Here is a 23,791-nt window from a genome sequence, read left to right as displayed (position 1 = left end):
TGAATTTTGGGGTGAAGTTGGTGGATTTTGGGGTGGATGTTTGGGTTATTTTGGGGTGGATTTTGGGGTGATTTGTGTGGGTTTTGGGGTGGGTTTTGGGGTGGATTTTTGGGTGATTTGTGTGGATTTTGGGCTGATTTGTGTGGATTTTGGGGTGGATGTTGGGGTTATTTTGGGGTGGATTTTGGGGTGATTTGTGTGGATTTTGGGGTGGGTTTTGGGGTGGATTTTTGGGTGATTTGTGTGGATTTTGGGGTGATTTTGGGGTGGATTTTGGGGTGGATTCTGGGCTGATTTTGGGCTGGATTTTGGGGTGGTTTGTGTGGTTTTTGGGGTGGGTTTGGGCTGTTTTGGGGGTGATTTGTGTGGACTTTGGGGTGGATTTTGGGGTGGATTTTGGGGTGATTTGTGTGGATTTTGTGCTGAGTTTGGGGTGATTTGGGGCTGATTTTGGGCTGGATTTTGGGGGTGGTTTTTGGGGTGAAATGTGTGGATTTTGGGGTGGATTTGGGGCTAATTTTGGGGTGAATTTTGGACTGGATTTTGGGGTGAAAATTGTGGATTTTGGGCTGATTTTGGGGTGCAAAGTGTGGATTTTGGGGTTGATTTTGGGCTGATTTTGGGGTTGATTTTGGGGTGATTTTGGGCTGTTTTTGGGGTGCAAAGCGTGGATTTGGGGCTGATTTTGGGGCTGATTTTGGGCTGTTTTTGGGGTGCAAAGCGTGGATTTTGGGCTGATTTTGGTGTGGATTTTGGGCTGATTTGGGGCTGATTTTGGGCTGGATTTTGGGCTGATTTTGGTGTGGATTTTGGGCTGATTTGGGGCTGATTTTGGGCTGATTTGGGGCTGATTTTGGGCTGGATTTTGGGCTGATTTGGGGCTGTTTTTGGGGTGAATTTTGGGCTGGTTTTGGGGTGATTTGTGTGGATTTTGGGGCTGATTTTGGGCTGTTTTTGGGCTGATTTGGGCCTCACCAGGCGCTGCACCCTCTCCTGGTGTTTCTGCTCCAGCCCGGCCGTGTCCACCCGCGCCAGCAGCGCCGGGTCCGGGGTCAGCAGCTCCGCCGGGATCTGGGGCAAAAAACGGCGATTTTGGGAAAAAATGGAAATGTAGGGGGAAAATGGGGATTGGGGGGGAAATAAATTGGGAATTTTGGGAAAAAATACTGGGGATTTAGGGGGGAAAATATGAGATTTTAGGGGAAAAAATATGGGGATTTTGGGGAAAAAATGGGATTTTCAGGGGGAAAATATGGAAATTTAGGGGGAAAATGGGGAATTGGGGGGGAAATAAATTGGGAATTTTGGGAAAAAATACTGGGGATTTAGGGGGGAAAAATGGGGATTTTAGGGGAAAAAAATATGGGGATTTTGGGGAAAAAATGGGATTTTGGGGAAAAAATATGGGGATTTTGGGGAAAAAATACGGGGATTTTGGGAAAAAATACTGGGGATTTAGGGGAAAAAATATGGGGATTTTGGGGAAAAATATGGGGATTTTGGGGAAAAAAACATGGGGATTTTGGGGGAAAAAATATGGGGATTTTGGGGGAAAAATGGGATTTTCAGGGGGAAAAAATATGGGGATTTTGGGGAAAAAATGGGGATTTTAGGGGAAAAAATATGGGGATTTTGGGGAAAAAAAGGGATTTTCAGGGGGAAAAATGGGAATTTAGGGGGAGAAAGGGGAATTGGGAGGGAAATAAATTGGGAATTTTGGGAAAAAATACTGGGGATTTAGGGGGAAAATATAGGATTTTAGGGGAAAAAATATGGGGATTTTAGGGGGAAAAAATATGGGGATTTGGGGGAAAAATATGGGGATTTTGGGAAAAAAATGGGATTTTCAGGGGGAAAAAATATGGGGATTTTGGGGGAAAAATATGGGGATTTTCAGGGGGAAAAATGGGAATTTAGGGGGAAAATGGGAATTTGGGGGGGAAATAAATTGGGAATTTTGGGAAAAATACTGGGGATTTAGGGGGGAAAATATGGGATTTTAGGGGAAAAATATGGGGATTTTGGGGGAAAAAAATATGGGGATTTTGGGGAAAAATGGGAATTTGGGGGGGAAAATGGGGATTTGGGGGAAAAAGCGAAAATTTGGGGGAAAAATTGGGATTTTGGGGTTGGAAATATGGGGTTTGGGGGAAATAAATGGGGATTTTGGGGAAAAAATGGGAATTGGGGGGAAAAACCATGGGATTTTTGAGGTTGGAAATTTGGGATTTAGGGGGCAAAAAAAAGGGAATTTTTTTGGGGGGAAAATCAGGAATTTGGGTGGGAAAATGGGGATTTGGGGAAAAAATAAAAACCAGGGGGTTTTGGGGGGGAAATGGGATTTTGGGGAAAAATGGGATTTTCAGGGGGAAAATGGGATTTGGAGGGAAAGAGGGAAATTTGGGTTGGGAATTTGGGGTTTGGGGGGGAAAATGGGGATTTGGAAGGAAAAAATATGGAAATTTGGGGGGGAAATCATGGGGATTTTTTGGGGAGAAAAAATGGGAATTTGGGGGAAAAAATGGGGATTTAGGGGGGGAATAATGGGGGATTTGGGGGGAAAAAATAATGGAAATTGGGGAGAAAAAAAAGGGAATTTTGGGGTGAAAAAAGGGGAATTTTGGGGTGAAAAAAGGGGAATTTTGGGGTGAAAAATTGGGAATTTGGGGTGAGGAATGGGGATTTGGGGTGGCAGATTTTTGGGGTGAATTTTGGGGAATTTGGGGATTTTTTTTGGGGTTTTTTTGGGTTTTTTTTCACCTTTTCCAGCAGCGCCTTCACCTCCCACTCCTGGCGCTGGCGGCGGCTGCGGAGGGGATTCTGCTCCAGCCCGTCCACGTTGGGCTCCCCCGAACCTGGAACCAAAAATTCCAACGGGAATTCCTCAAAAAATCCATCGGGAATTGCCCAAAAATTCCAACGGGAATTGCCCAAAAATTCCATCGGGAATTGCCCAAAAGTTCCGTCAGGAATTGCAAAAAAATCCAGGGATTTTTTAGGGAATTCCTCAAAAAATTCCAACGGGAATTGTCCAAAAAATCTATTGGGAATTAAAAAAAAATCCATTGGGAATTCCAAAAAAATCCATTGGGAATTACCCAAAAATTCCATTGGGAATTCCCCAAAATCCATCGGGAATTCCTCAAAAAATCCATTGGGAATTGCCCAAAAATTCCATCGGGAATTAAAAAAAAAAAAAATCCATTGGGAATTCAAAAAAATCCATTGGGAATTGCCCAAAAATTCCATCGGGAATTGCCAAAAATCCACTGGGAATTCCAAAAGTTCCATTGGGAATGCCGCAAAAATTCCATTGGGAATTGTCCAAAAAATCCATCGGGAATTCAAAAAATCCATCGGGAATTCCAAAAATTCCATTGGGAATTGTCCAAAAATTCCATCGGGAATTCCTCAAAAAATCCATTGGGAATTGCCCAAAAATTCCATTGGGAATTGCAAAAAAAAATCCGTCAGGAATTCCTCAAAATTCCATCGGAAATTCAAAAAATTCCATCAGGAATTCCCCAAAAAATCCATTGGGAATTGCCCAAAAATTCCATCAGGAATTCAAAAAATTCCATTGGGAATTGCCCAAAAAATTCATTGGGAATTGCCCAAAATTCCATTGGAAATTACCAAAAAATCCATCAGGAATTCATAAAATTTCATTGGGAATTGCCCAAAAAATCCACCAGGAAATCCCAAAATTTCACTGGGAATTCCCCAAAGTTCCATCAGGAATTCAAAAATTCCATCGGGAATTGCAAAAAAATCCATCGGGAATTCATAAAATTCCATTGGGAATTCCAAACATTTCATTGGGAATTCCCTAAAATCCATCGGGAATTGCCCAAAAAATCCATTGGGAATTCTCCAAAATTCCATCGGGAATTCAAAAACTTCCATCGGGAATTGCCCAAAAGTTCCGTCAGGAATTGCAAAAAAATCCAGGGATTTTTTTAGGGAATTCCCAAAAATTCCATCGGGAATTTCCTAAAATCCATCGGGAATTGTCCAAAAATTCCATTGGGAATTGTCCAAAAATTCCATCAGGAATTAAAAAAAAAATCCATTGGGAATTCCAAAAATTCCATTGGGAATTCTCCAAAATCCATTGGGAATTCCAAAATTCTGTCGGGAATTGCCCAAAAATTCCATCAGGAATTAAAAAAAAATCCATTGGGAATTCCAAAAAAATCCATTGGGAATTGCCCAAAAATTCCATTGGGAATTGCAAAATTCCATCAGGAATTCCCCAAAATCCATTGAGGAATTCCAAAATTCCATCAGGAATTCCCCAAAATCCCATCAGGAATTTAAAAAAATTCCATCGGGAATTCCCCAAAAATTCCATCGGGAATTCCAAAAATTCCATCGGAAACTCAAAAAATTCCATCAGGAATTGCCAAAAAAATCCATTGGGAATTGCCCAAAAATTCCATTGGGAATTCCCCAAAATCCCATCAGGAATTGCCAAAAAAATCCATTGGGAATTCCCCAAAAATTCCATGTGGAATTGCCCAAAAAATCCATTGGGAATTCCCCAAAATCCCATCAGGAATTCAAAAAATTCCATTGGGAAATGCCCAAAAATTCCGTCAGGAATTAAAAAAAAATCCATTGGGAATTGCAAAAAAATCCGGGGATTTTTTAGGGGATTCCCTAAAATCCATTGGGAATTCCCCAAAATTCCATTGGGAATTCCCAAAAATCCATCGGGAATTTCAAAAGTTCCATTGGGAAATCCAAAATCCCATCAGGAATTTAAAAAATTCCATTGTGAATTCAAAAAATTCCCAAATTTGGCCCCAAATCCCCACCTGGCACGAGGATGCTGGTGAATCCTAAGCCCCCAAAATCCCCAAATCCCACCCGAAATCCCCAAAAATTCACTGAAAATACCCCAAAAATTCACCTGAAATGACCCAAAATCACCCAAAATTCCTGGAATTTCACCCAAATTTTCCCAAATTTCACCCAAATTTTCCCAAAATCTCCAAATTTTGACTCAAAATCCCCGAATTTTGCCCCATTTCCCCACCTGGCACGAGGATGCTGCTGAAGCCCAGCCCATGCCCGGCCCCAAATCCCAGCCGAAACCCCCAAAAATCCATCAAAAAACCTCAAAAAAACCCCCTAAAATCCCAAAATTTCACCCAAAAATCCCAAAATTTCACCCAAAAATTCCCAAATTTTTACCAAATTTTCCCAAAATCCCTGAATTTTGCCCCATTTTCCCACCTGGCAGGAGGATGCTCCTGAAGCCCAGCCCATGCCCAGCCCCCAAATCCCACCCGAAACCTCCAAAAATCCATCAAAAAAACCCCAAAAATTCCCCAAATTTCACCCAAATTTCACCCATAATCCCCGAATTTTCCCAAAATCCCCGAATTTTCCCAAAATCCCACCTGGCACGAGGATGCTGCTGAACCCCGTCCCTTGCCTGACCCCAAATCCCACCCGAAACCCCCAAAAATCCATTAAAAAATACCAAAAAAATCCATTAAAAATCCCCAAAAACCCCCAAATATTCCCAAATTTCACCCAAATTTTCCCAAAATCCCCGAATTTTGCCCCAAAATCCCCACCTGGCACGAGGATGCTCCTGAACCCCAGCCCATGCCTGACCCCAAATCCCACCCGAAACCCCCAAACATCCATCAAAAAAACCCCAAAAATTCCCAAATTTCACCCAAATTTCACCCAAATTTCACCCAAATTTTCCCAAATTTCGCCCAAATTTTCCCAAAATCCCCAAATTTTACCCCAATTCCCCACCTGGCACGAGGATGTTCCTGAACCCCAGCCCATGCCTGACCCCAAAAATCCCCTTAAAACCCCCAAAAATCCATCCAAAAATCCCCAAAAATTCCCCAAATTTCACCCAAATTTCACCCAAAAATTCCCAAATTTCACCCAAATTTCACCCAAAATCCCCAAATTTTCCCAAAATCCCTGAATTTTGCCCCAAATCCCACCTGGCACGAGGATGCTGGTGAATCCCATCCCTTGCCCGGCCCCCAAATCCCACCCGAAACTCCCAAAAATCCATCAAAAAAACCCCAAAAATTCCCCAAATTTCACCCAAATTTCACCCAAAAATCCCAAAATTTCACCCAAATTTTCCCAAAATCCCGGGATTTTGCCCCAAAATCCCCATTTTCCCACCTGGCACGAGGATGCTGCTGAATCCCATCCCGTGCCCAGCCCCCAAATCCCACCTGAAACCCCTAAAAATCCATCAAAAAATCCCCCAAAATTCCCCAAATTTCACCCAAATTTCACCCAAAAATTCCCAAATTTCACCCAAATTTTCCCAAAATCCCCAAATTTTGCCCCAAAATCCCCATTTTCCCACCTGGCACGAGGATGCTGCTGAATCCCATCCCGTGCCCAGCCCTAAATCCCACCCGAAACCCCCAAAAAAACCCCAAAAATCCCAAAATTTCACCCAAAAATTCCCAAATTTCACCCAAATTTTCCCAAAATCCCCGAATTTTGCCCCAAACCCCACCTGGCACGAGGATGCTCCTGAATCCTGTCCCATGCCTGACCCCAAAAATCCCCTTAAAACCCCCAAAAATCCATCCAAAAAACCCCAAAAATTCCCAAATTTCACCCAAATTTCACCCAAATTTCACCCAAAAATTCCCAAATTTTTACCAATTTTCCCAAAATCCCTGGGATTTTACCCCAAAATCCCCACCTGGCACGAGGATGCTGCTGAACCCCAGCCCATGCCCAGCCCCAAATCCCACCCGAAACCCCCAAAAATCCATCAAAAAATCCCCAAAAATTCCCCAAATTTCACCCAAATTTCACCCAAAAATTCCCAAATTTCACCCAAATTTTCCCAAAATCCCCGAATTTTCCCAAAATCCCCGAATTTTGCCCCAAAATCCCACCTGGCACAAGGATGCTGCTGAATCCCAGCCCATGCCCAGCCCCAAATCCCACCCGAAACCCCCAAAAATCCCCAAAAAATCCATTAAAAATCCCCAAATTTCACCCAAATTTCACCCAAATTTTCCCAAAATCCCCGAATTTTGCCCCAAAATCCCCATTTTCCCACCTGGCACGAGGATGCTGGTGAAGCCCAGCCCATGCCCGGCCCCCAGCACGTCCTGGAAGGGGCAGAACCGGAGCCCCCGGGGGGGGTTTGGGGTTCGGTGCTGCAGGAACGGCCCCAAAGGGGGGGACCCCGACTCCAGTTTGGGGTAAATCTGGGGGAAAATGGGAAAATCAGGAACAAACGGGGAATTTTGGGGGGAAAATGGGGAATTTGGGGAAAAAAACGGGGATTTTAGGAAAAAACCCGGGGGTTTTAGGGGGAAAAATGGGGATTTTGGGAGGGAAAATTGGGGATTTTTAGGAGGTAAAATGGGGATTTTGGGGGGAAATAAAGGGGATTTTGGGGAAAAAGGGGGTTTGGGATTAAAAATGGGGATTTTGGGAAAAAACCTGGGAAATTTGGGGTGGAAAATGGGGATTTTGGGAAAAAAATTGGGAATTTTGGGGGAAAAATGGGGATTTTGGGGCTGTTTGGGGGTTTGGGGTTCGGGGCTGCAGGAACGGCCCCAAAGGGGGGGACCCCGACTCCACTTTGGGGTAAATCTGGGGGAAAATGGGAAAATCAGGAACAAATGGGGAATTCTGGGGGGAAAATGGGGAATTTGGAGAAAAAAATGGGGATTTTAGGAAAAAACCCGGGGGTTTTAGGGGGAAAAATGGGGATTTTGGGAGGGAAAATTGGGGATTTTTAGGAGGTAAAATTGGGATTTTGGGGGGAAATAAAGGGGATTTTGGGGAAAAAGGGGGTTTGGGATTAAAAATGGGGATTTTGGGAAAAAACCTGGGAAATTTGGGGTGGAAAATGGGGATTTTGGGAAAAAAATTGGGAATTTTTTGGGGAAAAATGGGGATTTTGGGGCTGTTTGGGGGTTTGGGGTTCGGGGCTGCAGGAACGGCCCCAAAGGGGGGGACCCTGACTCCAATTTGGGGTAAATCTGGGGGAAAATGGGAAAATCAGGAACAAATGGGGAATTCTGGGGGGAAAATGGGGAATTTGGAGAAAAAAATGGGGATTTTAGGAAAAAACCCGGGGGTTTTAGGGGGAAAAATGGGGATTTTGGGAGGGAAAATTGGGGATTTTTAGGAGGTAAAATTGGGATTTTTGGGAGGCACAATGGGGATTTTTGGGGAAAAAAAAAGGGGATTTTGGGGAAAAGGGTTTTGGGATTAAAAATGGGGATTTTGGAAAAAACCTGGGAAATTTGGGGTGGAAAATGGGGATTTTGGGGCTGTTTGGGGGTTTGGGGTTCGGGGCTGCAGGAACGGCCCCAAAGGGGGGGACCCTGACTCCAGTTTGGGGTAAATCTGGGGGAAAATGGGAAAATCAGGAACAAATGGGGAATTTTGGGGGGAAAATGGGGATTTTGGGAAAAAAAACGGGGATTTTAGGAAAAAAAATGGAGATTTTAGGAGGAAAAATGGGGATTTTGGGAGGGAAAATTGGGGATTTTTGGGAGGCACAATGGGGATTTTTGGGGAAAAAAAAGGGGATTTTGGGGAAAAAGGGGGTTTGGGGTGAAAAATGAGGATTTTGGGAAAAACCTGGGAAATTTGGGGTGAAAAAATGGGGATTTTAGGGAAAAACCCGGGGGTTTTGGGGTTAAAAATGGGGATTTTGGGGCTGTTTGGGGGTTTGGGGTTCGGGGCTGCAGGAACGGCCCCAAAGGGGGGGACCCCGACTCCACTTTGGGGTAAATCTGGGGAAAAATGGGAAAATCAGGAACAAATGGGGAATTCTGGGGGGAAAATGGGGAATTTGGGGAAAAAAATGGGGATTTTAGGAAAAAACCCGGGGGTTTTAGGGGGAAAAATGGGATTTTGGGGGGAAAAATGGGGATTTTGGGAGGGGAAAAATGGGGACTTTTGGGAGGTAAAATGGGGATTTTTGGGGGAAATAAAGGGGATTTTGGGAAAAAAGGGGGGTTTGGGGTTAAAAATTGGGAATTTGGGGGAAAATATGGGGATTTGGGGAAAAAACCCAGGGGTTTTAGGAGGAAAATTGGGGATTTTGGGAGGGAAAATGGGGATTTTTTGGAGGCACAATGGGGATTTTTGGGGAAAAAAAGGGGATTTTGGGAAAAAAAGGGGGTTTGGGGTTAAAAATGGGGATTTTGGAACAAACCTGGGAAATTTGGGGTGGAAAATGGGGATTTTAGGAAAAAACCCGGGGGTTTTGGGGTGAAAAATGGGGATTTTGGGGCTGTTTGGGGGTTTGGGGTTCGGTGCTGCAGGAACGGCCCCAAAGGGGGGGACCCCGACTCCAGTTTGGGGTAAATCTGGGGGAAAATGGGAAAATCAGGAAAAAACGGGGAATTTTGGGGGGAAAATGGGGATTTTGGGGAAAAAAATGGAGATTTTAGGAAAAAACCCGGGGGTTTTAGGAGGAAAAATGGAGATTTTAGGAGGAAAAATGGGGATTTTGGGAGGGGAAAATTGGAATTTTTTGGAGGGAAAATGGGGATTTTTTTGGAGGCACAATGGGGATTTTTGGGGGAAATAAAGGGGATTTTGGGAAAAAAATGGTTTTGGGATTAAAAATGGGGATTTTGGGGAAAAAAACCGGGGGTTTTAGGGAAAAAACCCGGGGGTTTTAGGAGGAAAAATGGGGATTTTGGGCAGGAAAATTGGGATTTTTTGGAGGGAAAATGGGGATTTTTTGGAGGCACAATGGGGATTTTTGGGGGAAATAAAGGGGATTTTGGGGAAAAAGGGTTTTGGGATTAAAAATGGGGATTTTGGGAAAAAAAAATTGGGAATTTTGGGGTTAAAAATGGGGATTTTGGGAAAATACTGGGAAATTTGGGGTGAAAAATGGGGATTTTGGGGCTGTTTGGGGGTTTGGGGTTCGGGGCTGCAGGAACGGCCCCAAAGGGGGGGACCCTGACTCCAGTTTGGGGTAAATCTGGGGGAAAATGGGAAAATCAGGAACAAATGGGGAATTTTGGGGGGAAAATGGGGATTTTGGGAAAAAAAATGGGGATTTTGGGGTAAAAAAGGGGATTTTTTGGGGTAAAAAAGGGGATTTTTTTGGGGTTAAAAAGGGGATTTTTTGGGGGGTAAAAAAAGGGGATTTTTTTGGGGTAAAAAAGGGGATTTTGGAGGTAAAAAAAGGTGGATTTTTGCGGTAAAAAAAGAGGATTTTTGCAGTAAAAAAGAGGATTTTTTGGGGTTAAAAAGGGGATTTTTTGGGGGTTAAAAAAGGGGATTTTTTGGGGGTTAAAATGGGGATATTTTTGGGGTATAAAAGGGGATTTTTGCAGTTACAAAAGGGGATTTTTGGGGGTAAAAAAAGGGGATTTTTTAGGGGTAGAAAGGGGGATTTTTTTGGGTAAAAAAGGGGATTTTTGGGGGGTAGAAAAGGGGATTTTTTGGGGTAAAAAAGAGGATTTTTTGGGGTAAAAAGGGAGAATTTTGGAGGGAAAAAAAGGGATTTTTGGGGTAAAAAAGGGGATTTTTTGGGGTAAAAAAGGGGATTTTTTGGGGGCGAAAAATGGGGATTTTTGGGGTAAAAAAGGGGATTTTTTGGGGTTAAAAAAGGGGATTTTTTGGAGTAAAAACGGGGATTTTTTGGGGGGTTAAAATGGGGATATTTTTGGGGTATAAAAGGGGATTTTTGCAGTAAAAAAGGGGATTTTTTTGGGGTAAAAAAGGGGAAATTTGGAGGGGTAAAAAGGGGGATTTTTTGGGGTTAAAAAGGGGATTTTTTGGGGTAAAAAAGGGGATTTTTTGGGGTAAATAAGGGATGTTTTTCGGGGTAAAAATGGGGATTTTTTGCGGGTTAAAATGGGGATTTTTGGGGTAAAAATGGGGATTTTTTGGGGTAAAAAAGGGGATTTTTGGGGTTAAAAAAGAGGATTTTTTGGGGTAAAAAAATGGGATTTTTTGGGGTAAAAAAGGGGATTTTTCCCACCTGCACCAGGTCCCCGCAGGCCGCAGCCAGGAGCCCCCTCTGGCTGAAGTCGAGGTGAGCGGCCCCAATGGGGACCCCCCATTCCTGCAGCACCCCAAAAGTTCTCAGGTCAAAAATGCGAATTTTCCTGTCCAGCCCCGACGTGGCCATGAGCCTGCAGGGAGAGAAAATCCCAGCAAATTCACCCAAAAGCTGACAAAAAAAGGCAGGAAAAAATCTGCTCAAAATCGAGAAAAATTCACCCAAAAGCTGACAAAAAAAGGCAGGAAAAAATCTGCTCAAAATCCAGCAAAATTCACCCAAAATCTGAAAAAAAATCCAGCAAAAAATCCGCCCAAAATCCCAGCAAAATTCACCCAAAATCTGACAAAAAAATTCCAGGAAAAAATCTGCTCAAAATCGAGAAAAATTCACCCAAAAGCTGACAAAAAAATCCAGCAAAAAATCCGCCCAAAATCCAGCAAAATTCAACCCAAATCTGACAAAAATCCAGCAAACAAATCCGTCCAAAATCCCCCCAAAATTCACCCAAAATCTGAAAAAAATCCACCCCAAAATCCAGCAAAATTCACCCAAAATCCACCTCAAAATCCCACAAAAACTGCCCAAAATCCACCAAAATCCCACAAAAACGGCCCAAAAATCCACCAAAATCCCACAAAAACCCCACCAAAATCCACCAAAATCCACCCCCAAATCCACCAAAATCCCACAAAAAAATCCACCAAAATCTGCCCAAAAATCCACCAAAATCCCACAAAAATGGCCCAAAAATCCCACAAAAATGGCCCAAAAATCCACCAAAATCCCACAAAATCCACCCCAAAATCCATGAAAATCTGCCCAAAACCCCACCACAATCCCACAAAATCCACCCCAAAATCCACCAAAATCCCACAAAAACCCCACCAAAATCCAAAAAAAAAAGCCCAAAAATCCACCATAATCCCACCAAAACGGCCCAAAACCCACCCAAAATCCATCAAAATCTGCCCAAAATCCCACAAAAACCCCACCAAAATCCAACAAAATCCACCCCCAAATCCACCAAAATCCCACAAAAAAATCCACCAAAATCCCACAAAATCCCCCCAAAATCCACCAAAATTTGCCCCAAAATCCCACCAAAAAAAAATCCACCCAAATCCCACAAAATCCACCCCAAAATCCACCAAAACCCCACTAAAACCACCCAAAAATCCACCAAAATCTACCCAAAACCCCACCACAATCCTACAAAATCCACCCCAAAATCCACCAAAATCCCACAAAAACCGCCCAAAATCCACCAAAATCCCACAAAAACCCCACCAAAATCCAACAAAATCCACCCCAAAATTCACCAAAAAATCCACCAAAATCTGCCCCAAAATCTGCCCCAAAATCTGCCCCAAAATCCACCCCAAAATCCACCAAAACCCCACTAAAACCACCCAAAAATCCACCAAAATCTACCCAAAACCCCACCACAATCCCACAAAATCCACCCCAAAATCCACCAAAATCCCACAAAAACCCCACCAAAATCCAACAAAATCCCACAAAAACCCCACCAAAATCCACCCCAAAATTCACCAAAAAATCCACCAAAATCTGCCCCAAAATCTGCCCCAAAATCCACCCCAAAATCTGCCCAAAAATCCACCAAAATCCCACAAAAACCCCACCAAAATCCCACAAAACCTCACCAAAATCCACCAAAATCCACCCCAAAATCCACCAAAATCCCAGAAAAACCCCACCAAAATCCCAGAAAAACCCCACCAAAATCCACCCAAAATCCATCAAAATCTGCCCCAAACTTGCCCAAAATCCCCCAAAACCTGTCCCAGACCCACCCAAACCCATGGAAACCCCCAAATCCCCCCAAAATGCCCCAAATTCCCCCAAATTTCCCAGATTCCCCGGACCTGGCGCTGCCGTGGACGGCGATGGCGCGCACGGCGCCGCGATTCGCCAGCAGCCGCGCCACCGGCTCGGCCGCGTTGGGCGTCCACAGGGAAACGGTTCCTGGGGGGAAAAAAGGGAATTTTGGGAAAAGGAAACCACCAAAAATTCCAAAAAATCCAAATCCCCCCAAAAAATCCCAGCAAAAAATGAAAAAAAAATCCCGAAATTTGGGGTAAAAAGGGGGAAAATCCGTGGGGATTTCAAGGGGATGATGTTGACTCGAGGTTCTTGGAATTTGGTGGAATTGGCCCCAAAATTTCAGGGGGAGCTGCCTGGAATTGTTGGAATCCAGGAAAATCCCTCGGAAATTCCAGCAGAGAGATCCCAAATCCAATAAAATCCCCAAAATCCCAGGAAATTCCCCCTCAAAATCCAAGAAAATCCCCAAAATCCAATGAAATTCCCCCAAATCCAACAGGGTTTTACTAAAATCCAAGAAATTCCCCAAAATCCCATGAAATTCCCCCCAAATCCAACAAAATCCCCAAAATCCAATGAAATTCCCCCCAAAATCCAAGAAAATCCCCCAAATCCCATGAAATTCCCCCCAAAATCCCCAAAATCCCATGAAATTCCCCCCAAAATCCAATAAAATCCCCAAAATCCCAATGCAATCCACCCCAAATCCAAGAAAATCCCCAAAATCCAATGAAATTCCCCACAAAATCCCCAAAATCCCATGAAATTCCCCCCAAAATCCAAGAAAATCCCCAAAATCCAATGAAATTCCCCACAAAATCCCCAAAATCCCATGAAATTCCCCACAAAATCCCCAAAATCCCATGAAATTCCCCACAAAATCCAATAAAATCCCCCAAATCCAATGAAATTCCCCACAAAATCCCCAAAATCCAATGAAATTCCCCCCAAAATCCAAGAAAATCCCCAAAATCCCATGAAATTCCCTCCCAAATCCAACAGGGTTTTACTAAAATCCAAGAAAATCCCCCCAAATCCAACAGGGTTTTACTAAAATCCAAGAAAATCCCCCCAAATCCAACAGGGTTTTACTAAAATCCAAGAAAATTCCCCCAAATCCAACAGGAAACTCCTAAATTCCAACAAAATCCCCCAAAATTCCCCCAAAATCTCAATCAAATGCCCCAAATTCCATCAGAGTTTTTGTAAAATGCAATAAAATCTCCCAAAATTCAATCAGAGAGATCCCAAATCCCGTCAGGAGGCCCCAAAATCCAATAAAATCTCCCCAAATCCAACAAAAACCTCTCAAATTCCATCAGAAACCTCCCAAAATCCAACAAAATTCCCCCAAAATCCAACAAAACCCCCCCAAATCCCAATGGAACCTCCCCAAATGCCAATGGAACCCCCCCGAATCTCAATGGAACCTCCCAAATCCAAGTAAAACCCCCCCGAATCCCAATGGAATCCCCCCCCCCCAAATCCCTACAAAACCCCCCCAAACCCCTCTGGAAACTTCCAAAATTCCCAAATAATTCCAAAATAATCCCTGAAATTCCCGAAATTCCCAGAAAATTCCCGTTTTTCCTGACCGTTGGAGTGGCCCAGGTGGATGAGGGCTGTGGCCGGGTCCTGGGCCATGGGCACCCCCTCAAACCCCATTAAAACCTCCCAAAATCCCAATAAAAAAAACCCAAGATCTCAATAAAAACCCCCAAACCCCAACAAGGACTCTCAGAATTCCCAAATAATTCCCGAAATCCCAAGGAATTCCCAGAAAATTCCTGTTTTTCCAGACCATTGGCGTGGCCCAGGTGGATGAGGGCCGTGGCCGGGCTCTGGGCCACAGGAACCCCCTCAAATCCCATTAAAACCCCCCAAAATCTCAATAAAAACCCCCAAAATCTCAATAAAAACCCCCAAACCCCAATGAAGACTCCCAGAACTCCCGGAATTCCCAAATAATTCCTGAAATTCCCAGAAAATTCCCATTTTTCCGGACCGTTGGCGTGGCCCAGGTGGATGAGGGCCGTGGCCGGGCTCTGGGCCATGGGAACCCCCCGAAACCACAATGGAATCTCCCCAAACCTCAATGGAATTTCCCCAAATCCCACCAGGAGCCTCTAAAAACCCAATGGGAACATCCCAAAATCCAATGAAATGCCCCCAAAATCCAAATGGAACCTCCCAAATCCCAATAAAACCCCCCCCGAATCTCAATGGAACCTCCCAAATCCCAGTAAAACCCCCCCCGAATCTCAATGGAACCCCCCAAATCCCAACAGACCCCGCCTAAATCCCGATAAACCCCCCCCAACTCCCTCTGAGAAGTTCCAGAATTCCCAAATAATTCCCGAAATTCCCAGAAAATTCCCGTTTTTCCTGACCGTTGGCGTGGCCCAGGTGGATGAGGGCCGTGGCCGGGTCCTGGGCCATGGGAACCCCCCGAAACCACAATGGAATCTCCCCAAACCCCAATAAAACACCTCAAAATCCCAATAAAAACCCCCCAAACCCCAACAAAACCCCCCAAAATCCCAAAGGGAATTCCCGAAATTCACGAAATTCCCAGAAAATTCCCGTTTTTCCTGACCGTTGGCGTGGCCCAGGTGGATGAGGGCCGTGGCCGGGCTCTGGGCCACAGGAACCCCCTCAGACCCCAATAAAAACCCCCCAAAATCCCAATGGAGCCTCCCAAAATCCCAGTGAAAGCTCCCAAATCCCAATGGAGCATCCCCAATTCCCACCAGGAGCCTCTAAAACCCCAATGGGAACATCCCAAAATCCAATGAAATCTCCCCAAAATCCCAATGGAATCTGCCCAGGTCACAATGGAACCCCCACAAATCTCAGTGGAACCTCCCCAAAATCGCAATGGAATTCCCCCCCCCCCCCCCCCCCCCAAATCTCAATGGAACCTCCCTGAATCCTAAGGAAATCCCCCCTAAATCCCAATGGAACCTCCCCAAACCCCAAAAAAACACCACAAAATCTCAATAAAAAACCCCAAAAACCCCCAAAATCCCAGAGGGAATTCCCGAAATTCCCGAATTTCCCAGAGAATTCCCGTTTTTCCGGACCGTTGGCGTGGCCCAGGTGGATGAGGGCCGTGGCCGGGTCCTGGGCCATGGCGCAGGCGGGGCCGCTCCGCGTCCTCAGCGTCGCCACCTCGCGGCCAACGGAGACATCGAGGAAATGGAGGAGCCCCAGGGAACTCTGGGAAAGGAACGGGAAAATGGGGGGGAAAACGGGGAAATTGGGAAAAATGGGGGAGAAAGGGGGAAATTGGGAAAAATGGGGAAAATGGGGGGAAAAATGGGGGAGAAAGGGGAAATTGGGAAAAATGGGGGGAGAAATGGGGGGAAAAACGGGGAAATTGGGGAAAATTGGGAAAATGGGGGGAGAAAGGGGAAATTGGGAAAAATGGGGGGAAAATGGGGAAAATTGGGAAAAATGGGGGAGAAAGGGGGAAATTGGGAAAAATGGGGAAAAATGGGGGGAAAAACGGGGAGATTGGGAAAAATGGGGGAAAAAGGGGGAAAAAGGGGAAATTGGGAAAAATGGGGGGAGAAATGGGGGGAAAAACGGGGAAATTGGGGAAAATGGGGGGAGAAATGGGGAAATTGGGAAAAATGGGGGGAAATGGGGGGAAAACGGAAATTGGGAAAAATGGGGGGAAATTGGGGGAGAAACGGGGAAATTGGGAAAAATGGGGGGAGAAAGGGGGAGAAATGGGGAAATTGGGAAAAATGGGGGAAAATGGGGGGAAAAACGGGGAGAAATGGGGGGAAAATGGGAGAAATGGGGGGAGAAATGGGGAAATTGGGAAAAATGGGGGAAAATGGGGAAAAATGGGGGGAGAAAGGGGGAAATTGGGAAAAATGGGGGAAAATGGGGAAATTGGGAAAATGGGGGGGAGAAACAGGGAAATCGGGAAAAATGGGGGGAGAAACGGGGAAATTGGGAAAAATGCCCAAAATCGGCCGTTTTTGCCCCAAATTTTGTGGGGTTTTGAGCAGGAAGTGGCAGGGCAGGAATTGCAGGAGCAGAATTCCCAGGAAATTCTGCAACAGCCAAAAAAACTCCCAAAAATCAGCCAAAAATGGGCAAAAATCAACCAAAATTGGTAAAAATGGCTGAAAATTGTGATTTTTGACCAAAATCATCAGAATTTTACCCAAATTTTGTGGGTTTTGAGCAGGAAGTGGCAGGGCAGGAATTGCAGGTGCAGAATTCCCAGGAAATTCTGGAGCAGCCAAAAAATGGCCCAAAAATGGGCAAAAATCAGCCAAAAATGGGGAAAAATGACTAAAAATGGTGATTTTTGCCCAAAATCATCAGAATTTTACCCAGATTTTGGGGGTTTTGAGCAGGAAGTGGCAGGGCAGGAATTGCAGGAGCAGAATTCCCAGGAAATTCTGGTGCAGCCAAAAAAACTCCCAAAAATCACCAAAAAATGGGCAAAAATCAACGAAAATTGGTAAAAAATTACTAAAAATGGTGATTTTTGACCAAAATAGTCAGAATTTTACCCAAATTTTGTGGGTTTTGAGCAGGAAGTGGCAGGGCAGGAATTCCAGGCACAGAATTCCCAGGAAATTCTGCAACAGACAAAAAAAATTCCCAACAATCAGCAAAAAATGGGCAAAAATTGGTAAAAATTACTAAAAATGGTGAATTTTGCCCAAAATCGGCCGGTTTTGCACCAAATTTGGGGGGTTTTGGGCAGGAATTCCAGGCACTGAATCCCAAAGAATTCCACCCAAAATCAGCCAAAGATGAGCAAAATCCATGGAAAAAACCAGCCAAAAATTGCAAAAAAATGGCGAAAAAAAGGCCAGAAAAATGCCAAAAAAAGGCGATTTTTGCCCAAACTGGGCGGTTTTTGCCCCAAATTTGGGGTGTTTCCCCCCAGCACTGACCCCAGCGGCCAGCAGGAAGTGGTAGGGCAGGAACTGCAGGTGCAGAATGTTCTGGAAGCTCCGGGGAACTCAAAGAATGACCCAAAAATGGCCAAAAATGGTGAATAAATGACTAAAAATGGTGAATTTTGCCCAAAATCGGCCGTTTTTGCACCAAATTTTGTGGGGTTTTGAGCAGGAAGTGGCAGGGCAGGAATTGCAGGCGCAGAATTCCCAGGAAATTCTGGAGCAGCCCAAAAATGGCCAAAAAAGCAGCAAAAAATGGGCAAAAATTGGTAAAAATTACTAAAAATGGTGATTTTTGACCAAAATAGTCAGAATTTTACCCAGATTTTGGGGAGTTTAGAGCAGGAAGTGGCAGGGCAGGAATTGCAGGAGCAGAATTCCCAGGAAATTCTGGAACAGCCGAAAAATGACCCAAAAATGGGCAAAAATCAGCCGAAAATGGTAAAAAATTACTAAAAATGGTGAATTTTGCCCAAAATCAGCCGTTTTTGCACCAAATTTTGTGGGGTTTTGAGCGGGAAGTGGCAGGGCAGGAATTCCAGGTGCTGAATCCCAAAAATTCCACCCAAAATCGGCCAAAAATGGGCAAAACCCATGGAAAAATGGCCAAAAAATGGTGAATAAATGGCTAAGAAATGCCAATAAAAAGGCGATTTTTGCCCAAACTGGGCGGTTTTTGCCCCAAATTTGGGGTGTTTCCCCCCAGCACTGACCCCAGCGGCCAGCAGGAAGTGGTAGGGCAGGAACTGCAGGTGCAGAATGTTCTGGAAGCTCCGGAGCACCCAAAAATGGTGAATAAATGACTAAAAATGGTGATTTTTGCCCAAAATCGGCCGGTTTTGCCCCAAATTTGGGGGGTTTTGAGCAGGAAGTGGCAGGGCAGGAATTGCAGGAGCAGAATTCCCAGGAAATTCTGCAACAGCCAAAAAAACTCCCAAAAATCAGCCAAAAATGGGCAAAAATCAACCAAAATTGGTAAAAATGGCTGAAAATGGTGATTTTTGACCAAAATCATCAGAATTTTACCCAGATTTTGGGGGTTTTGAGCAGGAAGTGGCAGGGCAGGAATTGCAGGTGCAGAATTCCCAGGAAATTCTGGAGCACCCAAAAATGACCCAAAAATCAGCCAAAAAATTGGTAAAAATCAGCCAAAAATGGTAAAAAATTACTAAAAATGGTGATTTTTGACCAAAATCATCAGAATTTTACCCAGATTTTGGGGGTTTTGAGCAGGAAGTGGCAGGGCAGGAATTGCAGGTGCTGAATCCCAAAAACTTCCACCCAAAATCAGCCAAAAATGGGCAAAACCCATGGAAAAATCAGCCAAAAAATGGCCAAAAAATGGCCAAAAAAAGGCGATTTTTGCCCAAAATCGGCCGTTTTTGCCCCAAATTTGGGGTGTTTCCCCCCAGCACTGACCCCAGCGGCCAGCAGGAAGTGGTAGGGCAGGAACTGCAGGTGCAGAATGTTCTGGAAGCTCCGGACCACGTGGATCTCCAGGCCTTGGCTGTCGTAGACGTGCAGGCAGCGCCGCTGGGCCACGGCCAGCAGGGACTCGCAGTGCAGCCAGCTGGGGGAAAAATGGGGATTTTGGGGGGAAAAACGGGGATTGTGGGAAAATTGGGGGTTTGGGGAGGGGAAATTGGGGGTTGGGGGAAAAAATTTGGAGGTTGGGGGAAAAAATTTGGGGGTTTTAGGAGGAAAAATGGGGATTTTAGGAGAGAAAAAATAAAGAATTTTCAGTCCCTCCCAATCCCCCCCAGTCACTCCCAGTCCCTCCCAGTGGCTCCCAGTCCCTCCCAGTTCCCTCCCAGTGCTCCCAATCCCCTCCCAGTCCATCCCAGTCCCCCCCAGTCCATTCTCAGTCCCCCCCAGTTCCCTCCCAGTCCATCCCAGTCCCTCCCAGTCCATCCCAGTGCTCCCAGTCCATTCCCAATCCCATCCCAGTCCATCCCAGTTCACTCCCAGTCCCCCCCAGTCCATTCCCAGTGCCCCCCAGTCCCTCCCAGTTTGTCCCAATCCCATCCCCGTCTCTCCCAGTCCATTCCCACTCCATTCCCAGCCCTTCCCAGTCCATTCCCAGTCCCTCCCAGTCCCTCCCATTCCCCCCCAGTCCCTCCCAGTTCACTCCCAGTCCCCCCCAGTCCATCCCAGTCTCTCCCAATCCTCTCCCAGTCCATTCCCAGTCCATCCCAGTCCCCTCCCAGTTCATTCCCAGTCCCCCCCACTCCATTCCCAGTCCCTTCCAGTCCCTCCCAGTTCCCTCCCAGTCCATCCCAGTCCCTCCCAGTTTGTCCCAATCCCCTCCCAGTCCCTCCCAGTCCATTCCCAGTCCTTCCCAGTTCATTCCCAATCCCCTCCCAGTCCCTCCCAGTGCTCCCAGTCCCTCCCAGTCCCCCCCAGCAAATCCCAGTCCCTCCCAGTCCATTCCCAATCCCCTCCCAGTCCATCCCAGTCCCCTCCCAGTCCATTCCCAGTCCCTCCCAGCCCCTCCCAGTCCCTCCCAGTCCCTCCCAGTGCTCCCAGTCCCTCCCAGTCCATTCCCAGTCCCTCCCAGTCCCTCCCAATCCCCTCCCATTCCATTCCCAGTCCATCCCAGTCCATCCCAATCCCCTCCCAGTCCCTCCCAGTGCTCCCAGTCCCACCTGATGGCCCTCACTGGTTCCATGACGTTGAATTCGCTCAGGAGGCGCCGCTGGGCCCAGTCCAGGGCGGCCACGTGACCCCGGTGCCCTCCCAGTAACAGGAACCTGCAAACTGGGAGTGACTGGGACGGACTGGGAATGGGATTGGGAGGGACTGGGAGGGACTGGGAGGGACTGGGAATAGACTGGGAGGGACTGGGAGGGGATTGGGACAAACTGGGAGTGACTGGGGGGAACTGGGGGGGACTGGGATGGAACTGGGGGGGACTGGGAGGGACTGGGAATGGATTGGGAATGGACGGAATGGATTGGGAATGGAGTGGGAGTGACTGGGAAGGACTGGGGTGGACTGGGAGGGACTGGGAGCGGATTGGGAGGGACTGGGATGAACTGGGAGCACTGGGAGCCCCAGTCACGTGACCCCCACTGCCCTCCCAGTAATAGGAACCTGCAAACTGGGAGTGACTGGGGGGAACTGGGAGGGACTGGGAATGGATTGGGGGAGACTGGGAGGGACTGGGATGAACTAGGGGGGATTGGAAGGGACTGGGAAGGACTGGGAGGGACTGGGAGGGACTGGGAATGGACTGGGAGGGACTGGGAATGGACTGGGATGGATTGGGAGGGGATTGGGACAAACTGGGAGGGACTGGGACAGACTGGGATGGGATTGGGATGGACTGGGACAAACTGGGAGTGACTGGGATGGACTGGGAGAGACTGGGAGCACTGAAAGCAACTGGTTCATACTGGTTTTTACTGGTCTGTACTGATCTATACTGGTCTGTACCAGTCCATACTGGTCCATACTGGTTCCTCATCTGCCCGTTCGGGTGTAGTCCAAACTGGTTTATACTGGTCTGTACCTATCTATAACTGTCTATACTGGTTTATACTGGTCAATACTGGTTTATACTGGTCAATACTGGTTTATACTGGTCAATACTGGTTTATACTGGTTATACTGGTCCATACTGGTTTCTCACCTGCCCGTTCAGGTGTAGTCCATACTGGTCTATACTGGTCTGTACTGGTCTGTATTGATCTATATCTGTCTATGCTTGTCTGTACTGCTCTATACTGGTTTATACTGGTCCGTACTGGTTTATACTGGTCTATACTGGTTTATACTGGTCCGTACTGGTTTATACTGGTTTGTACTGGTTTCTCACCTGCCCATCCGGGTGTAGTCCATACTGGTTTATACTGGTCTGTACCTATCTATAACTGTCTGTACTGGTCTGTACCGGTCCATACTGGTCCACACTGGTCTGTACCGGTCCATACTGGTCCATACTGGTCCATACTGGTTTATACTGGTTCCTCATCTGCCCGTCCGGGTGTAGTCCATACTGGTCTGTACCTATCTATAACTGTCCATACTGGTCCATACTGGTCTGTACTGGTTTGTACCTATCTATAACTGTCCATACTGGTCCATACTGGTCTGTACTGGTTTGTACCTATCTATAGCTGTCCATACTGGTCCATACTGGTCTGTACTGGTTTGTACCTATCTATAACTGTCCATACTGGTCCATACTGGTTTATACTGGTTTGTACCTATCTATAACTGTCTATACTGGTCCGTACTGGTCCATACTGGTCCATACTGGTTTCTCACCTGCCCGTCCGGGTGTAGTCTATACTGGTCTGTACCTATCTATAACTGTCCATACTGGTCCATACTGGTCTGTACTGGTTTGTACCTATCTATAACTGGCTATACTGGTCCATACCGGTTTATACTGGTCCATACTGGTCCATACTGTTTTCTCACCTGCCCGTCCGGGTGTAGTCCAGCCGGTAGGGCCCGAACTGCTCCAGGCGCAGCTCAAAGTGCTGCAACCAAAAACCCCAAATCTCACCCCAAATCCACAACGATCCCAACGTTCCCGACATTCCCGAAATTCCCAACATTCCCAACAATCCCAAAATTCCCAACGTTCTCAACATTCCCAACATTCTCAAAATTTCTAAAATTCCCAACATTCCCCAAAATCCCAACAATGCCAAATCCCCACCATTCCCCAATTCCCACCATTCCCAAAAATCCCAAAATTCCCAAAATCCCCATTTTACCCCCCAAAATTCCTATTTTCCTCCCAAAATGGCATCTTCCCCCCAAAATCCCCATTTTTCCCCCAAATCCCATTTTCCCCTCCCAAAAATCCCAATTTTTCCCTAAAATCCCCATTTTTCCCCGTTTTTGCCCCAAATCCCCGTTTTTCCCCCTGTTTTTGCCCCAAAATCCCCGTTTTTCTCCCCATTTTTCTCCCTATTTTTCTCCCCGTTTTTGCCCAAAATCCCCATTTTCCCCTCCGTTTTTCTCCCCATTTTTGCCCAAAATCCCCGTTTTTCCCTGTTTTTCTCTCCCCGTTTTTCTCCCCATTTTTCTCCCAATCTTTGCCCATAATCCCCATTTTTCTCCCCATTTTTCCCCAAAATCCCCGTTTTTCTCCCATTTTACCCAAAATCCCTGTTTTTGCCCCAAATCCCCGTTTTTCTCCCCATTTTCCCCCGTTTTCACCCAAAATCCCTGTTTTTCTCCCCATTTCTCTCCCCATTTTTCTCCCCATTTTTCTCCCAATCTTTGCCCATAATCCCCGTTTTTCTCCCCATTTTTCCCCAAAATCCCCGTTTTTCTCCCATTTTACCCAAAATCCCTGTTTCTGCCCCAAAATCCCCATTTTTCTCCCTGTTTTTCCCAAAAATCCCCGTCTTTCTCCCTGTTTTTCCCCCATTTTGCCCCAAATTGCCCCAAATCCCCATTTTTCTCCCCTGTTTTTGCCCCAAATCCCCATTTTTGCTCAAAATCCCTGTTTTTCCCCGTTTTTGCCCAAAATCCCCGTTTTTCTCCCCATTTTCCCCCCTGTTTTTACCCAAAATCCCCGTTTTTCTCCCCATTTTCCCCCCTGTTTTTACCCAAAATCCCCGTTTTTCTCCCTATTTTCCCCCCTGTTTTTACCCAAAATCCCTGTTTTTCTCCCCATTTCTCTCCCCGTTTTTCTCCCCATTTTGCCCCAAAATCCCCATTTTTTTCCCCCGTTTTTCTCCAAAATCCCCATTTTTCTCCCCGTTTTTGCCCAAAATCCCCATTTTTACCCCAAATCCCCATTATTCTCCCCGTTTTTCCCCGTTTTTGCTCCAAATCCCCATTTTTCCCCATTTTCCCCCAAATCCCCGTTTTTCTCCCCGTTTTTCTCCCCATTTTCCCCAAAATCCCTGTTTTTCTCCCTGTTTTTGCCCAAAATCCCCGTTTTTCTCCTCATTTCTCTCCCCATTTTTCTCCCTGTTTTTCTTCCCATTTTTGCCCAAAATCCCTGTTTTTCTCCCTGTTTTTGCCCCAAATCCCCGTTTTTCCC

The 23,791-nt window shown here is 46.0% G+C and overlaps 1 protein-coding gene across 1 annotated transcript in view; it reads right to left on the bottom strand.

Moving 5' to 3' along the window:
• Nucleotides 1–938: 938 nt before the first annotated feature.
• Nucleotides 939–23,791, bottom strand: part of WDR46 (WD repeat domain 46) — a gene marked incomplete at its 3' end in the record, with an annotated part of 28,458 nt that continues 5,605 nt past the window's right edge. The window contains exons 5-13 of the mRNA XM_071420724.1: nt 22,207–22,268; nt 20,427–20,531; nt 19,201–19,351; nt 15,934–16,069; nt 12,892–12,991; nt 10,982–11,135; nt 7,073–7,223; nt 2,761–2,855; nt 939–1,071 (exon numbers count right to left, since the gene is read on the bottom strand). Of these exons, the coding sequence (XP_071276825.1) occupies nt 939–1,071; nt 2,761–2,855; nt 7,073–7,223; nt 10,982–11,135; nt 12,892–12,991; nt 15,934–16,069; nt 19,201–19,351; nt 20,427–20,531; nt 22,207–22,268 (1,087 nt within the window). The remainder of the gene's footprint in view (nt 1,072–2,760; nt 2,856–7,072; nt 7,224–10,981; nt 11,136–12,891; nt 12,992–15,933; nt 16,070–19,200; nt 19,352–20,426; nt 20,532–22,206; nt 22,269–23,791) is intronic.

This window comes from Agelaius tricolor, unplaced genomic scaffold (assembly GCF_023055355.1).
Source record: "Agelaius tricolor isolate 1412-34295 unplaced genomic scaffold, bAgeTri1.0.p SCAF_159, whole genome shotgun sequence".
Lineage (NCBI taxonomy): Eukaryota > Metazoa > Chordata > Aves > Passeriformes > Icteridae > Agelaius > Agelaius tricolor.
Note: the sequence above shows the minus strand (reverse complement) of the source record. Positions and strands in the feature narration are given on the sequence as shown.